This window comes from Nomia melanderi, chromosome 13 (assembly GCF_051020985.1).
Source record: "Nomia melanderi isolate GNS246 chromosome 13, iyNomMela1, whole genome shotgun sequence".
Classification (NCBI taxonomy): Eukaryota; Metazoa; Arthropoda; class Insecta; order Hymenoptera; family Halictidae; genus Nomia; species Nomia melanderi.
The window spans coordinates 3,965,250-3,982,737 of NC_135011.1; the positions used below are offsets into that span (position 1 = coordinate 3,965,250).

General features: G+C 44.1%; 3 protein-coding genes across 4 annotated transcripts; all 3 read right to left on the reverse strand.

Moving 5' to 3' along the window:
- Window positions 1-114: 114 nt before the first annotated feature.
- On the reverse strand, window positions 115-1,513 carry Vps24 (vacuolar protein sorting 24). The gene is made up of 4 exons (XM_031987199.2): window positions 1,366-1,513; window positions 1,249-1,309; window positions 766-1,160; window positions 115-686 (listed from the first exon to the last, which is right to left on the reverse strand). Exons 1-4 carry the CDS (start codon window positions 1,408-1,410, stop codon window positions 525-527), a joined length of 663 nt encoding a protein of 220 aa, XP_031843059.1. The 5' UTR covers window positions 1,411-1,513; the 3' UTR covers window positions 115-524.
- Window positions 1,375-7,400, reverse strand: LOC116431566 (uncharacterized). The gene is made up of 3 exons (XM_031987196.2): window positions 7,194-7,400; window positions 1,816-5,898; window positions 1,375-1,466 (listed from the first exon to the last, which is right to left on the reverse strand). The coding sequence occupies exons 1-2, from the start codon at window positions 7,307-7,309 to the stop codon at window positions 1,854-1,856; spliced, it is 4,161 nt and encodes a 1,386-aa protein (XP_031843056.2). The 5' UTR covers window positions 7,310-7,400; the 3' UTR covers window positions 1,375-1,466; window positions 1,816-1,853.
- A 347-nt stretch (window positions 7,401-7,747) lies between these two features.
- On the reverse strand, window positions 7,748-17,129 carry LOC116431589 (uncharacterized). Of its 2 annotated transcripts, none has more exons than XM_031987239.2 (11): window positions 16,757-17,129; window positions 15,765-15,904; window positions 14,431-14,592; window positions 14,143-14,350; window positions 13,928-14,052; window positions 13,713-13,846; window positions 13,381-13,646; window positions 13,157-13,301; window positions 10,000-13,077; window positions 8,631-9,911; window positions 7,748-8,315 (listed from the first exon to the last, which is right to left on the reverse strand). In XM_031987239.2, exons 1-11 carry the CDS (start codon window positions 16,936-16,938, stop codon window positions 7,869-7,871), a joined length of 6,168 nt encoding a protein of 2,055 aa, XP_031843099.2. In that variant the 5' UTR covers window positions 16,939-17,129; the 3' UTR covers window positions 7,748-7,868. The 2 variants fall into 2 exon arrangements, with proteins under 2 accessions (XP_031843099.2, XP_031843098.2); XM_031987238.2 differs by having other exon boundaries at window positions 15,765-15,907.
- Between the last annotated feature and the right edge of the window lie 359 nt (window positions 17,130-17,488).

Consider the following 17,488-nt stretch of genomic DNA (forward strand, 5'->3'; position numbering starts at 1 on the left):
ATTAAATTGAAGTTGAAAACATATGAATGGAGAAATATATGTATAATTAGTAACTATAACAATATGTGTATGTACTATCATTTAAATGATAGGTATAAATAGAAATAACACTAATAATAATCAAAATCATAGTTTATGTATAATACATATTAATACAAGAACTTGCAAGTATAATTAAATTAAGCGGTGTGTGTTCGAATATAATACAACTAAGAAGCCAGCTTCTTTCTATCTATGTCATTATGTGTAGCCAAGATACAGTAGTTGTCTAGAGAATACACATAGATTATAAAAGCTGGATACAAAAACTGTACAGAAAAATGAAAATAGTTAGTTTATTTTTATAATACTTGATCTTTTTTTTTGGTAATTTAATACAAAGCATTGCTCAAACGTTTTTCATAAATATCAAAATATGAGGCATTTATCCACTGAATTCATATTATATATATGCGTGTCCTCGGTTAAGTGCAAGCTTATTTAACACTGAAAGTCAATGCTGATTAAGTATTTACATATTGCAGCTAACTACGTAAACTTTGTAGTCTCATTTTCATTTCCTCAAGCTCGTCATCTGCTACTTCTTTCTCTTCTTCCGCGGATGTAGACGCTACCACGGATCCTGGGTTTTCTGTAACAACTGCAGGTGCTGTGCCTAATTGACCTGCAGTGACTTCCCATAATATCTAAAAGAAATGTTAATTGCCACATTAGCATATTTACATAAAGAATATCAGTGGATATATACATATAATTCAAAATTACTTTGTCTACTTCTTCATCTGCTTCATCTTCCACCTCATCAGAATCTTCAATGGAATCCATAGTCTCATCTAACATTTCTTCAATGATACCTGCCTTCATCATTTCTTTGGACAATTCTCTCATTGTAGCTGCTACTTCTGGCACCCTGACTAATGACTGCATCGCTTGCATTACCTCTGTAGATTTCGATACTGAACCCGCAACTCTGATAGTTGCCAATTGATTTTTCATTTGCAAGGATACAGAATTCATATGAGCTTTCGAGGTATAGATCTTATTACAGGCTTTACGGGCACGTATTATCTCCTTGGCTAGAATTTTACACACATCTTTGTCTCCTTTCTTCGCTGCTTCTTTCAGTGACCGTTTCACTTTCTCCTCTTCACGTTGGATCGCTGTGTGCAAGTTGAATCATCCAATTAGATTTTCAAGTTTTCAATTAAATACCACAGTGTATTCTATTATCATTTACAGGTATCTCACCTCTAACCTGTCTGTCCAATTGATACCCCTCCTTCCTCAGTTTGTGTGTCCATTCCTGAACCTAAAACGAGACTATGTATAATAAACACCAAGCAGTTGTTGCATCTCGTATCGAACCATTTCCTTCGGATTCTTTTCCTGGGATTTCCCGAACAAGCCCATCTTCGCGTTATGTTGACACAAATGTCAAATGGGTTATGTGCACTCGGGTGTTGCACCTGCCAAACATAACCAAACTTTTCAACTCTTCCATCAGCCGAAATCGTAAACTACCCGAGCTAACCATCGTGATTACGTCATTACTAAATGAATCACCGATGTTCTCACGCAAGGAACACAGTGAAGGCCAAGAACCAGATAAGAATAACACACGTACAACGAAAAATTAAATGACACAATAATAAGCCGCTGACATTTTCGTTCCACAAGTTTCATGGACCAAATAAAGGGAGCGTTTGAGTACCAATTAAATTTATTTATCTCTCCCCAACGTTACATTAGACCGACACTCTCTAGACCGTCTACAAAACTGTATAAAAAGCTACTAAAATAAAATACAATTATTACAAGATAATTACTATCCGTTACAAAATATTGCAACGGATCTATGACCCATTATTAGCATCAAGAATCATGTCCCTCAGCCAATATAACACATCCGTTACTATTTCCACTCGTTCGTTCACCGATCGATCGATGTTGCGCCCGTATCGGTATTTGCCAAGGTTCCTGCCCTTTTGTCCACGATATTTATAATTAATCGCGTCGCTGTTCTCATAAGAATCCCTGCTTGATCTTGGCGCAGGAGTTACTTCCGGTTCACCGTTCTCCGGTACCCCGTGAACTGAAAACAAATCACGCAGCAGATGCCTTTTATCTTCGCCGCTTCTTCCCCGATTTCTCGCTGGATCATCAATCTTCCCCGTCTCGTCGAAATTCCACGGGGCTTGCACTTTCTCCAAGTTCAGCGACAGATTGTACCTCCGCGCGAAAGTTTCCACGGGCATCGAGATCTGCAAGCTGTCGTCAATCGTGTGTTCCCTGGATGAAATCGATCTTCCAGTTCCGCGTTTCGCGATCCTCCTCCTTCTCGGTTTTCCGTCTTCCGTTTCCGGTTTCCTCACTGTGCCAACAACACTGCCGTTCACCGGCACGCAGCAGGGACACTTCTCGTTCAACAAATGCTCGCAGACCCTTCTGGAGATGGACAACCCATAGGAACCGTCCGGCAGCTTCCTGATCTCTAGGGGTAACTTCACCCCGTCCCCTACGTAGAACAACTCCGAATCTGAAAGACTGTGGACATCGTCAGCAGGATTGTTCTTCTTGACTGAAATTTTGCCTAAATACGTGTAATCCGGGGAAGAATTCTTCGAAGGAGACTCCGTGCTCATTGCTAGACCCACTGTCTCTTCCGTTGTCGTGGAGATATGTTTCGGAGTGCCGTCTATTATCGAGGTTTCATCTCGATCCCCTGGAGAGACTCTAGGAGGATTTGGGGAGATCGATCGTTGAGCCTCTTCAGGGATCGTCGATGCTGTCTGCGTACCTTCCTCTGTTTTAGGGTATTTGTTTACTGAATAAGCAACTGTAGACGGTGTTTCGAAGTATGTCGTGAGCTTAGGATGCCTCGTTGCCCCGACGAGATCGCAAGACTCCGTGACAGACGAAGTGTGTCCCACAGCTTCGCCTTCTGCCGAATCTGTTGGCAGTTCTAGCAAACTTTCTTCTATTCCTTTGGGTTGGCCCAAGAAGACAGCTTCTTGCTGGTTAGTCTTAGGGTATTCCTGCGTCTCATCAGTCGTTTTCGACGTATCAGCAAACTGTGCTTCGGTGTTTCTCTGTGCACCCAAAGTAGACGCGACGGATGTGTCCTGAATATCGCCCATAGTTGACGTAGGTGCTTGCGTGATCCCTGCTTCGTCCCTAGCGATCTCCAAGAATTTATTCACATCAATGTCCTTAAGATCCTCCGAAGGTTCCTCCTCAGTATTAATCGTTGTGTTTTCCAGGTTCTCCGCCTCCATCAGGTTCAGCTCACTCTCCAAAGCGTCCTGGAGGAACGAGTCATCGAGGGTCTGCTCGCTGGCGGGATTCTCGCGGTTGAAGTTGTCCCGGAGGCTCTGCAGTATCATATTCTGGACAACGGGTTTCTTGGCGGCTTGCAGACCTACTACTGGATCCCGGAGAAGGCTCCTCATGTCTGTTCGTAGTTTTTCCAAGGCACTAGGTGCTGCTCCGACCTCTTCGTTCGAGGTAGGCGCAAGGGTAGCCAGGTTCGTAACCCATTTCCCGTCTCTGAATTGATGCTCCACGACTGTGTTCTCAGGAAGTTCTGCTTTCGAGGAAGGAGCAGCTGCCAGCGTGTCCCGCAAACTATTCCTGATCACGTTCGTCGGCCATTCGCCGTCGAACTTCATCCTAGGCACGCCGGTCACCCTCGCCAGGAGATTCTTAACCCTATCCAGTACCGTGTGCTCGATCGGTGGCATAGACAAAATGCTCTTCAAGTTCGGGACCTCTACAATTTCTTGCAGTAAATCATCCGCCGGTGAACCCACCAGTTCCCCGCCCCCGTTGCCGTCCGTTTCAGCCAAGTTGCCTGCCGCGAAGTTATTAATTACCGACTTAATCGACTTCTGGAGCAACGAGTTGTCACAGAACGGCAATGACGGATCCTCTATGGTCGTCGTTTTTTCCGGATACGGCGTGCCCATTGTTTCTTCGTCTCCGCCAGCTGACGAGTCCTCATTCGTCGTGTAATCATCATTTAAGTTAGGGGACTGTACCGTGCCATCCATCGAAGGATCGTTAACCCGACCTCCTTCTTGGTACCCTTCCTGGCCCGCAATCTTCTCCATGACCTTATCAGAATTCAAATTGTCCGCCCCGTGATCGTCCTTTAATGGGGCGGTATTATCCTCCATTTCCGGCGACTCGGACGAGTAATCTCCCGTGAAAAATCCGTCGGCCGACGGAGAGACACCGTGATTGATATTCCCCGTTGCGTCGCTGCCATCCGCGGGCGCTAAACCTTCCGAGATTAACACGGTCTCCACTTCCGAGGAAGGAGGAATTACCTCTTCAGGGTTGTTCATATTATCTTCGCTACTTCCTTTGACGTTCTCTATATTTCTATGTAAATCACCTATCGCGGAAGCTCCCTGGTTCCAAGAAGGATCGCTCTCTCCTACTACTGCATCCTCTTCATCATCATTTGCATGTACCGGATCATCTTCCGTTAACGACGAAGAACCAGTATTTTCCTTGTTCCTTATCCTCGTTACCGCGTTCGTTGCGCTCTCGACCGGTCCCTCAGGACTTTCCGTAGGATTGTTCAATGTACTACCTAAGTTAACTGCTCGATCTTGATCCCCATCTGGACTGGAATCCATTGGTCCAACGCTAGTTGGATGAAATCCATTGAAACTAGTAGGCTCACGCGGTAATTCAATCTCATCTCCATTTTCATTGTAAGCCTTCGACGTGAAGGACGTGCTAGTTACTTCTCTTATATCAGAATAATCCAACGTTCCACTTGAAGTAGTCCCATATTCGTTTTTCGGATTGGCTGCACTCACGAGATCGTCTTTATCGGGCGACGAAACACCGGAAGCTGGACTTTCATATTCCACAGGATGTTCAGGAGAATTCAATCTTACAGATTGAAAATTATTATCGGAATTCTCTCCTGATTCTTCCCGCTGTTCATTTTGTTTCTCTGTGTCCATAGCCTTGGCGGTTTTCGCTGACGACGCTGGAATTCCTTGGCCAGCCGATTGCGAGTGTTTAGCAGCAACGTTCGGCGAACAGTGCTGTTGCCCAATACCTTGCGTACCCGCGGAAGAACCGCGCTGACTGCTGGGCGCCCGTTGACCAACTAACGAGTCATCGATTCGATTAAAAGGAATGCTAATCCTCGTCGGACTGTGTGCCTGGTTCACTCCTGGAAGCATCGCTAGTTGAGGATCGACGTGATAGATGTAGGGCACGTATGGCACTCCTCCGTGCTGGAAAATCGGATTCACTCCTTCAGGCAGACGCTGGCCGGGTAGATATCGCTGGTTATCTGGCTGGCGTATCGGCAGCCTTTCAAACAAAAATGGATGAGGCGGTCGCTGCGCGTAGATCGGTTTTTGCTGCAGTCTGCTCTCGTCGGGGAGCATCTTCTTGTTATCGTTCTTCCTCTCTGGCTTGTTCTTCGGCAATCGCTGCCTGGGGATTGCGTCTTTCCGCGAAAGAGGATTACTCTTCTCTCTGCAATAACAAACGTACTTGTCGTCGTCGATTACGCTCGTCTTCGGCGGCGGGCGTCCGCGAATTGCGCCCAATTTGTACTCCCCGGATCTCAGTTTTTTGCGGAGCGCTTCGACGATCGCTGCGCGACGATCTTCCGCGTTCGCTTCGTGTTTCGACGCTACGTTAGGGGGTTTTAAGGAGACCAGCTGCAACCGGGGATTCCCGCGAAGCAATGCCTTGCACCGCTTCGTTTTTTGACTCTTCGGCGATGCACACTCAGTTTCGTCGCTTCTGCTGGGTCTTTTAGCGTCATCCGATGGCATCAGTATTAAGAGACTCCTCTTGCCGCTGAATTTCTCGTTAGAGTCGGATCCTTGGACCAACGGGACGCTACGGAGCACCGTGTCTAGGCTGGGAAAGAAAGATGGTTGTTCGTTTACTCTGGAAAACTAGAATCCTTTGCTTATACATAAATAATCATTTATTTTTCCCTCTGTTTTAGAGATACAATATTGTCACAGGATTGTCAAAGCTATTAATTATTTTAGTTTCAAATGTTTCAGATCGTTATTTTCTTCACTTCATCTCGAGAGTCAGATTTAAAACATCACTGAAATATAATTAAGAATAATTAAATTTCCTAATGTAACAGTTGCAACAGTTAATGATGTGCGTTTTATAAGATCGCGAGTGTAAAGTGAGCGTGAATGGATATTAATCATCGTCAAGCCAAGAGGATTATCAGATGTTTGAGTAAGTAATCCGACTGTTCTAATAAAAAAGAAATCTAATTAACGAATTTCATTGTGAAGCGTGCCCCTCTTATCCCGCGGACGCGAAATTCCGTCGTCTGCGAGCGGGGAACGTTATATTTCCCCTTTTTTACGTTTTTCGCGTCGCGGGGAATGTAATTCAAGCGCCGCTGACGCGAACAGTTGCGCCAGAGCGTCGTTTTCTCGGACGACTAACATACTTTTCGCGTCTGCAATCCAGCGGGCCGGCCCCGTAATCCGAAAATCGTCCGAGGGGAAGCTCGTTTGAAAAATTGAAAGAATGTTCCGATGTACTCGACGGGAAGCTAGATAAATGGTACCGGATAAGGAGAATTTATGGGGGTGTGCCGGATCGTGCGCCACACGGTCTCGAAGTATATATTCCCTGGAAAATTTGTTGAATTGTCCCTTGTAAATATGATGATCGCGTCCGATAAGTGGACCACGTACGGTTCATTATAGTTCAAATTGCGAAAGTATGCTTAATTTCGCATTGTAATCGATCGATTCGAAAATAGAAAGAAAACCTTTACCGCTTCGGCTGTTAAATTAACTCTGTGCTTCTTTAATGTAAATTTAATTAGCATTCAGTTAGTATTAAATCATACATCGAAGTCCTAAATAACAGAAAATAAAATATGCGTTTCCATTTCTCGATTATAGATGCAGTACGGTGTTGATCTTCGTGAAAGTATTAACAATTCGTAATTAATCCGCTCAATCGGAAAGATTCACATTTACGATGATATAAAATTCAAATTACTGAAACTTCATTCGGAAAGAATCTCTTCTTTAATCGATATTCAATTTCCCCAGCTCAGCTTCAGAATATTAATTAAAAGAAAATCAAGGACACTCTGGTTTAATCGTTTAATAAATTAAAATAACAAGGATCTGCATAGTTATCCCCTTGAATATTAATTTGAAAATTACCTCTCACTGCTGGTAGCATTTTCAACGTCCTCGTTGCCATCGAAGTTGACGCCCTTCGAAGTCGCTGTCGCGGTCAGCGTCAGGAATATCGAGCAGATTAGAACCGACCGATCCATGATGATCAAGAATTCACACGGTTTACCATTAATCGATTCCCGTCTCGCTCACTTCCGAACCGAACACCGCGAAGACCGATCGACGACTGCACGGTCCCGCACCGGACGCATATATTCGCGAAAAGTTGCATGCATGTTTTGATGTCCCGGAGATTACGAAATCATCGATGTCAGGCGTCGATCGTGTCGTAATAGACGTGTATTATCTTGTAACGGAGATTACGATATCTAGGACACCGAAATCGAAGCAAAACATGCATGCACTTTTCATGCAAACAACTCTTAATCTACGTTTGATTAAACTTCCATCAACTCCGCGATTTCGGATCATCGTTTCGTGTTCTTTTATACGTCACCGCGGACGTTACGATTTTCCATGGAATTATACTCGCGAAGGGGTTGGTTTTCATTTCAATTCAATTTCACTCGTCTCTCACGATAACTTCCATTTTATTCGGAATCGTAGAAAAGAAGCGTACATCAGTAGAAAATTTAATATTACAATTTATAAAATATTCTCGTATAAATTACGGTAACGCGACTGACAGCTTAGAATTAATTATCCCCGCAGAGCGTGCGTGATTCCGGTCAGGATCGTGAAGAATTTCTGCACGTTCGTAATGGCGGTGCGGAAGGCGCGTTGAGTGATACCGATCGATTCATCGTCGGCCGAGCCTCTGCGATCCTCGTCGCTCATCGTCTCGTTGAATCTATCATCTAGATCGTCGATCAATCGCTCCACGGAGCCCGTCACGTTCTGAGCTTTCTTTAAACCGTCGACTACAACGATCTCCATCCTCGGTATGCTTCCTTCGATGAACGATGGCAGTCCGCGATCCTCCTTCAAATCTTTCCGCGGATTCTTCTTGCCCGTTAGGTAATTGAACAGGCTACCTTTTGGCGAATACTTCTTCAACGGCCGCTTACGAATCGTCGTTGCCTTGGTCTCAACGAAATTATCGGTCGTTGGGACTTTCGGGCTCGATGTCTTCTCCAATTGTTGCACCTGAAGAAACGAAATCGGTTTTCAATGTTAGACGCATTGTCAATTGGTAGCTACTGTTTTAAGTCGCGAATAACTTCTAGAGATATTGAATAGTTATCAAATTTAAGCGTTTAAGGGGTAGTTTCATACTAGGTTCATGGAACAATCAATTTGATACATATTGAGTTTAAATTTTGAAAATTATTAGGTAAACGGTTTTGATTGATGTGATGTAATGTGTATTTTAATTGTCTAAGACACTAATGAACGAGTGTCAATTTTTCTAGGTACAGTCTAAGAACAGTGGAATTAGTTATTTTAGAGATTCAGTTTCACCTTCTCTGTCTTTGCATTTTCTTCTTCTCTTTCTTTCTTCTGATTCACTTCTCTTCGATGTCTGCCGAACCTTTGCGACCAAGGCAGCACCATGAGCACCTCAGGCTCTTCGCTGTCTCTTTCTTCAGCATTGTAGCGTTCCACCTGGTCCGATACATTTTCTTCCCCATAATCAGAACGTTCTCCGTGTTCTCCAGTTTCTGAATTATTTTCCACTGAGCCCCGTGCATTTTGATCTCGTGGATTTTTCTCGCTAACTACTGGATCCTCTTCCGCTTCCGTTGACAAAGCTTCGTCGCTCAATTCCGAAGGAATTAGAATCTTCACGAGTTCCGGAGAATTTTTGTTTCTTCTGAGACCCGTTTCACTGTAACCCTTGTTTCTTGATTCTTTAACAGGCACCGCTTTATAATATTCCGTTTTCTTCATCATCTTGAAGACTTCCGACGAATCTTCGTCAGAATCCCCTTGTGGACCTTCTTTCAGACACAGGTAATTGCTTCTCCCATTTTTCTTGATTTCTCTCGGTGATTTCCGAAGGAAACACGAAGGAACCAGGCGAGAATAATCATTCTCCTGTTCTTCGTTCGTGTCTCTTCGACTTCTAACATGCACTGGCTCCGTCTCATCCAAATTTTCCGAGGAATTACTCTCTCCGCTGACTACTTCCTTCTCCATCGACAAATCTTCACCATTTTCTTTTCGTTCTTCATTTTCTTGCTCGTCAGAAGCTTTCTCATCCTCTGCACTCTCTAGAACCTCTTCAAAACCGTTCTGTTTGATCTCCACTATCTCTGGCCCTTTGATCGAACGCATGGCATTACGTTTTTCATCGTTAACAACGTTCTCTGTCGACAGAATCCTAAAAAGTTCACTGGCAGACGGTAAATCTAGATTGTTGATAACAACTTTCAGCAAGTCCCCTGAGTTTTCCGTAGATTCCGTCGAGCTTGCACTTTTGTCTTCGCGTTTCCTGTGCTCCGCTTGACGAGCACGTTGCAATTTGTACAAAATCGGCTCCCACGTTACCTCGTACACGTCTTTGGGCATTATTTCTAAGTCTCTGTTTCTGGAACGCCTGTATACTTGCAAAGTGGGCTCTCCTCCTCTGTACTTCGACGGATCGATCACGAACAGCTCTTTGCTGCTTGTCAGCTCCTCAGAAGTTGTTCCAAATTCTTCGCTAGAATCGCTGAAGATTCCCGGATCCACGAGACGTGGCCTGTATCGAGATAAATCGTATAGATCCCCGTTGCTGTCGAAATATGGGTAGGTGAACACCTGTGAAGATCAATAAACGAGTTATCCGTATACCTATTACACGCAAATTAACTTCTATCATTTCAGTATTTAATTTTTGTTCCTTTACCTGCACACTCCTCTTCTCTTTATCCCATGACTTAGGCTTGTAATGGAAAATCCGCGGATTCTCTAAACTCTCCACCATAGCATAGTAACTCTTATCATTCCCATCAGCATCGTCATTAGCATCTATCGCATCTCCATTCTCTAATACATCTCTCAACCGAATAACCTTCTCCTGTAGCGACTGAGGATTGGAATGTTCCAGAATATCAGAATCATAGATCCTCCGACTTTTAGGGTGGAAAATCCTCTCTCGAACATTCCTTGGTCTCACAGGAACATCCTCTTCAATCTTCTCTTCTTCGCCTTCTTTGTTGTCCCTCTTCGCCTTGTACATCAGCGTATAAGGCAGTTTATCTTCATCAATGGCTTCCCGAATCTTCTCGTTCAGCTTCCTCTTCCCTTCATCGTCTAACGCTCTTCTCCTATATTGCTGCAACAATCTCTGCCTTCTTTCCTTCATCTTCCTCAGCTTCTCACTTCGCTCTGGTTCATTCTGATATTCACGAATTCTGCCGGCTGAACCTACCCTACCAGCCAAATCCGCCTGTTTCCTCCTCCTCCTCTCGTTCATGATCTTCTTCAGGGTCAACAGTGCTTTCGCTCGGTCAATCACACGTTTCTCAGACGGTGTCGCCACGTTGGCTTTACTTCTTCTGCTCGGGGAGTATCTTGGTCTATATTTTCTCCCCCTTGGCGACCCCACTGCCGGACTTTCGCGTTCTTCCTCGGTTTCTTCAGGTACTGTCGGCGAGGCGTCTTCGTCTGCTTGCCTCTTCGACCCTCCTCTGGCAACCTTATCGTTATCGTAATCGTATTCGTGCCCCTCGGCGATGATCTTCTTGGATAAAACGACTGGATCGAATGTCTGGCTCGGAGCTTCGGTTCCCGAGGCTTCGGCTTCTTCGGTCTCCTTCTCCAGGAGCTTCTCAGTGGACGAGGACGCAGAATCCCGCTCATGATTCGCGTTATTGCCTGCAGTATTCTCGTGATTATCAATCGACGACTCCTCTTCTTCGGTTTTCCTGGATTCACCGCGAAAAAGTTGGCTCCCGTCCCTACGAACTGCTGTTTTGCTGTCCTCGTCGAGGCTCTGTGTTAATAGAGAGCCTGTGGACACTGGGCTAGATTCCAGGACCTCTAGATCTGCTGGAGAACCTTCTTCGTCATTCAAAGAGGGATCGTCCACGGTTTCCTGTAGATCTGAATCTTCTTTACTTTGCATATACGTTTCTGCCACCCGCGTCTCGTCTAAATCCTCTGCAGGAACTAGTTCCCTGTTTAAAGAAGGGTTATCTACGTCAATGTCAACGATTTCTGGTTCTTGAATCTCTAGGTGCTCTTCACTTTGTGGATACGCTTCTACATCCCGTTGAATCTGTAAGTTAGAGTCCTCTGGCTGCAGTTCCAAGACCTCTAGATCCCCCGGAGAACTTGGTTCATCGTTCAAAGGATTTATTTCTGCCTCTCGTGCAATTTTCAAATTAGACAGCTCTGGTTGCAGCATCAAACCACCCACATCTTCTAGAGGACCTGGTTCATCATCCAAAGAAACTATTTCTCGCGCAATTTTCTTCTTGGATGGGTCTGGCTTCAGTGCTAAGACCTCCATAGGCTCGTCCCCTAGTTCAGCAAACACTTCGATTTCTTCTGAACCTGGACTCGCATCGTCAGTTCTCGAATCTGTCGTTTCATCTTCCTCAGAAGCGATTTCTAGGTTAGACGCGTCTCGTTTATGTCTGCAGCCACATGGTCCATGTCTAATGACTCTACAGTTGCAATCTTTCGTATTAGCATCGTCCTCGTCGATCATCTCTTGGTCCAATATGGCGCGCAGGTCTTTTCCCTTTCTCTTGAATCTTCTACCTACAGGATCCTCGCTTCCCAGTGGCAATTCTGTGTCCAAGTAGTCGAACATCATAGGACCCCGATCAACAAACCTAGCTCCATTTGATCCCCAAGAAGCTCTGCCAGTAGCCAAAATTGGTTTATCGATACTAGACTGAACAAGAGAACCTCTGTTTCTGAAATTCCTTGGAACGTTAGACTCGTAGTACCCAGTCAATTTACTCGGACTCTGTCTACCACTTTGAACTCTTAGATTCTCGTTATTAACCCCTCTGCTTTTATCAGGGTAAGTCTCAGATTCCCAAAGTTCACCAGGACCAGTCCTGTCGTTCCTCTTCTCATTATCGAAGTATCTTTCAGGCTCGTAGAAGCCATAGTCACCTTCTTCGTCCATCCAACTGCCTTTAACATTACCGTAATCCTGTACAGGATGCTGGTTCCTTCCATTCATTTCACTGTTTCGATCATTGGGTCCTTGGACCGCTTTCAAATAGCTAGGGTTCTGATTATAGTCCTCTGTGCCATAGAAAACGTCGCCTTCAGGGAAACTGTCTACAGGATTAGTCCTGTGGGATCCATAGAAAGCGTTCTCACCGTTTTCACTGGTTCGATCAAAAACACTAGCTCTGACTTTGCTACGAATGTTCTCTTCCACCTTCTGACTATTTCTGAGCCCTCCGACTTCGCCCAATCTAGCTACTTCTCCAGGAACGTTTTGTCTGTCGAAAAAGGATTCGCTGAACAAGTCTCTTCTTGCTCTTTTAGTCCTTTGGACGTCTCCAGCTCCTGCTGCATCCAATTCTAACAATGGTACACGAGTTAGGAGAAGTCCTAAAGCTTTTAGGTGCTCTTTCGCCTTATCGGATGATCTGGCTCGCTGGATCTTGGATATCAGTGACGTAGCTTTGAGGATTATTTCTTCGAGTGCACGTTTCACTGTTTCCTTCGTTGCTTTTGATCTGACTATTTGCTTCAATTTGGACAAGCGGTCTTTGTGCTCTTGTAGCTTCGACTGATCTTGGGAATTCTGATCATTCATTGGTCTACCTTGTCTTCTGTCTGTGCGTCTCCTGTTCGCTCGAGATTCGTTTCTCAGTTTCCTTCTGTCGTCCCTAGATTCCTCTTCGTCTTGCACGGATCTTGTCACGTGAGTTTTTATGCTCCCTCGATCATAAATTGTGCTTTCAATGGTATCTTTTTCGAGCGACTCGTCAGTCTGCATGCAGGACTTTATCTGTAGAAGTCGATTCATTAAAACAGTTGATTTGTTAAGTTGCTGTGTCAATGAAAATAGAGTACGAGTCTTAACATACTTTGAGATCCGGTAGGACCCAGAATCCAATGCTCGCCGAAGGGAAATTAATTCCTAGTCCCTCCGTATCATTCAAAATGACTGGTTTAATCTCGGGGAGACTATCATTTAACAGTGTCAAGGTCTCATTATTTAATAGAATGCTCCTACAAGATAAATCCCAATGAGTCACACAGAAAAATATAATTCTAAACAAGCTATTCATTGGACAGTTAGGAAACATACTCAGCGAACATCCTATTCGTCGTGTCGAAACCCGGAGAAAGGAGATATTCGTGAACCGTCGTCATTGGAGTCCCTTCTAATTTAATTTCCATATTTTCAGGGTTGATGTTCACTCCGAAAATAGTGATCGATCCTTGCTTGTATCTGTCCGAGGCTTTTGTGCATTGGCAATAGAGGTACACGTGATTCTTCTCGTCGGTCTGCATCGTCGCACCGAACACTCGGCGGCCGACGAGAGTTTTGTGGAGCAAGGTCACCCAGTAATCCTGTAATTGGTCGAGTAATTAGTCATCGATTCTTCTTCCATCCCGCGATTGCACAATGCGACTCACTGGACTCGGCCGAGTCAGGTCCACCGGTTGCCTCAAGATCACGTCCACGTTCGACCTCGCTGCGTTTCCTAATCTCCTCGCCAAAATCAGCGCGCCGAGATACAAGTTCTTGTATTCCTCGGGTTTCGATTCAGCTGTCGGAACAATTACAATCCGCGTGATAACGTGTCAATTTTTGAATTCCATTGGAAATTAGATTTACAAGTGGCCCTTACCGATCCACAACGGTCGATTCCCGACGAAACGGCCGATAACTTTATACAGATCCTTTTTATCTTTATCCAAATCGTCCGGTTGTATAAGGACTCCCTTATTGTCTGAGCTAATGTTGTCAAATTGTCTGGAAGAATTAGAGCAATATCGTGCGATCGATTGTAAGAAAAGATTGGCTACGTTTATGATTGAATTTCAAATTTAAGTTTGACTTTACGGGTGCCAAGTGATCGCCGAGAGCGCAGGCGCAGCGATGTTGAAGTATTCTTGAAGATACTGCCTCTGCTTTTTCGTTTTGTAATCCACGATATCAGGTCCTATGATCAAACTGCTCGAATACCTGGGAAATGCGTCCAACGTCTGCTTGAGAGCTACTAATTGTTTCGCTAGATACGTTGCCGAAGTATTGATCCCGTTTTGGAACTCTGCAATACCCGATTTAAAACAATTTCATCCAATCAGTCCATCAGATAACCAGTCCAACGTTCAATTATTTGAAAATTACCATATCCCAATTGCCAACTAGCGTTGAAACCCATGTGGTCACTGAAAGAAACTACCTCCTCAGCATTTTCGTGCTCCCTAGCAGTACTTTCAGCCGAAATACAAGCGACTACGTCCAGCCCAGCTTTCTCAGCCCACTGATACGCTATCACCAAATCGGATTCTGTGATCAGAAATTAAACATCGCCTAAATCTAACGAAATAATAATTATCTCCATCCTTAATGCTTAATCAATACCCAAAAAACACCTTTCGTACAGTAAAAGACCATTATTATCAATACCGATACTCAGATACAATTGCAATGAAAATTTCAATGTAATTCCATTAAAAATAATTAGCCTCCATATTCATTAAACTTCAAAGACCTCCGCAATCGTCGGGTTCTACGTCAAAGCCCAAGGGGTTGAAACGCGAGCCGTAATCGTAGACTCCTGCGAACACTAAGAAAACCGTGGCATTCAGAGGCAAAGGTGCTCACTGCCTTTTCATTTGTGCCGAGGCGGTAGTTAACGAATCTCGCGGATACGAGTTCAACCCCCAGAGAACGTCCACCAGGAGGATTCGCGTATCACGTCGTTACTCCGTAGAAAACATGGCGGCACGTGGAATTACCGAAGCTCGGCGCTAACCCAGAAATTACCTTTCAGTATTTGCATCTTTCGGTGCAACAGTGCATCGCATTCGCAGGGTAATTATAGTCGGACGGTACAAGCCTCGCCGCGTTCCTCTCCTATTTCCGCGATAGTATTCGAGTACTCGCGCGTGAAGAATGCGAGACGTATGCATATGAAGAGGGTTAACGCGAAATTGGCCGAAGAGCCGGCTGGTTGCGGCGTTAACGTAACTTTACGTTGGACACGTGGCGGCTCCTTTGTTCGCCGGCACGCGCGCTACACTCGCGCTTTAATTAGTCGAGATAATGGCTAATTATCTCTGTGATTGTGTAAATCGCTGGGATAATGAGTTGATTCAGTATTTCGTGGATTGAACCTACCGGTTTTAAAATTTGATTTAAAATACTGCTCTGGTTTAGAGTTTGATCTGATATTTAGTTCCTTCATTGCTTGGTTAATTGATTTTTTGGTTTTTGTCCTTGCGTCTGTTTGCACTTAGGAACGTGTGACTCGTTTACCTTTATTTTGTAATTATTTGTGTTTAGTGTTAAGGATTTTAAAAGGAAATGGAGTTACTTTAGAGCAATGAGTTTCAATTTTCGTTGAATTTTTCTGGTTTTAACCTCCCGGGGTTGGAACGTTAAATAAATTTTATTTTGGCTTGGAGAGTATTATCTGTAGAAAGGGAAGTTAGGTTAATTGGACGATTAGAGTTTACCTGAGAGCGCATAGTTCTTGTCGAGCCCGTTATCTGGAAGATCCCCATCGCTGGATCGAGAAAATGTACCGTGTGGTCCTCCCAGTCGGACGTAGGCGGGTCTCAAAGCGTTCGCTAATCTTACGCTTCTCTCGAAGCTGCTGCTGGAATAGTCGAAACGAAAATTCGTTTGCTAAAACGTTGGTAGGCTTGATCGACGAGGGAGAGCGATAAAAGGCTTCATTAACATTCGAATCGCCGAGGGTTCACAGAACACGAACTTTGAGGCATAAACGTTCGGCAATTTTCTGATAATCTTCTATTTAGAAAATTGTTTCTTCCAACAGAATCCGCACTTCATATCGAAAAGAAAGAAAGAACCTGGGGCACTCGAGTGAACTCGGTATCTTGATTAAAAAAATATAAGATTTCGAGGAATGTCGCTGTAAAAAGGGAACGAGAACTTTGGCGCACCCTTAATAAAGCTCGCGCGCGTTTCATTTCGCCGGAGCTAGATTGGATTGCGACCAGTTGAAAGGTTCGTCTATTGATTACCTTCGAATCGATCTTGAATTCTTCAGGGTCGTCAACTCCGTTAAGAGTTTCAGTATTCTCTTCGAATAAACCGAACGTTCTCGATAAAGGAAATTGAAAAGGAGGAACTATTCTGTAGTCGACGCTAGAACTACCTTCGGGTCTTTGAGACTTTGAGTCAAAATCACTCATTCCTGATTCCCTTTCCTCAATAGTTGCACAGATAACAGATGTTTCTTCGAAATATTACTATGAAAATTGATTTAGCGATAGATAAACTGAATTGTAATTCAATTGAAATCTCAGTAGCAGTGTTGGATTTATAGAAAACTTTTGAAAGGACGATGTGACGCTTGGTAGTTCTAGTGTTAAACATCAGAGTGTTCTATCGTTATTCTGAGGTAATTAGTAAGATATCTATTAAATGTACCGAGTAAATAGACGAATGCAATGTGCAGCTCGTTATTCGATGTACGTACCTCAACGCTGCACCTTGCAACAGGACTGCTGGGTCAATCGTGAGGCTGAGGAACTTCTCGTCGGTGACGGCGACAGGCTTTCCAAAGTCGACGTTCAATTTTAATTCCTTGGCAACGATTGAATACGACGCGAGAATATCGATAAGAAATAAAATGCAGATACTGCACTTGCGACGCTCCATCTCGAAAGGTATTCTTTTAATCGGTTGTCGCTGGTCGATTTCGAACAATTTCCATCTCACGGAATTGAAGGCGCGATCGGAAGTTGCCGGGGCTCGGATCGTTCCGCGGGAAATGCTTTCTTCGTACTGATGGACGCGATTATTCGGAAAAAACTAAATGCGACGTGTCGAACGCCGCGACGAACACCGTGAGCCACTTTCGATCGTTTTGAAATCGCTAAATCGGTCGTTGCGTAAAGAACCGTCGGTGGTTTGCACGCACAGCGAAATTAGTCGAATTGCTGGCCTCTTTTATTTCCGGCAGGTTGAATCATGACGTTGGGAATTTGGACGTGAACTTAAATAAACTGTGGATGTATATTATACATTATTCTTCAAGTGAAAATTTTGATGATAATTTATTTTACTTAGCAGAAATCTTTCTATCAATCTTCTATCTATCTTTTAATGGTTTTCGAGGCATTTAAAGCATAAATATAAGATTATCTCTCAATAATAAATAATTCTCCTTTATTGAAAAAAAGAGAAATAGAGGAACATACAAGGTAAG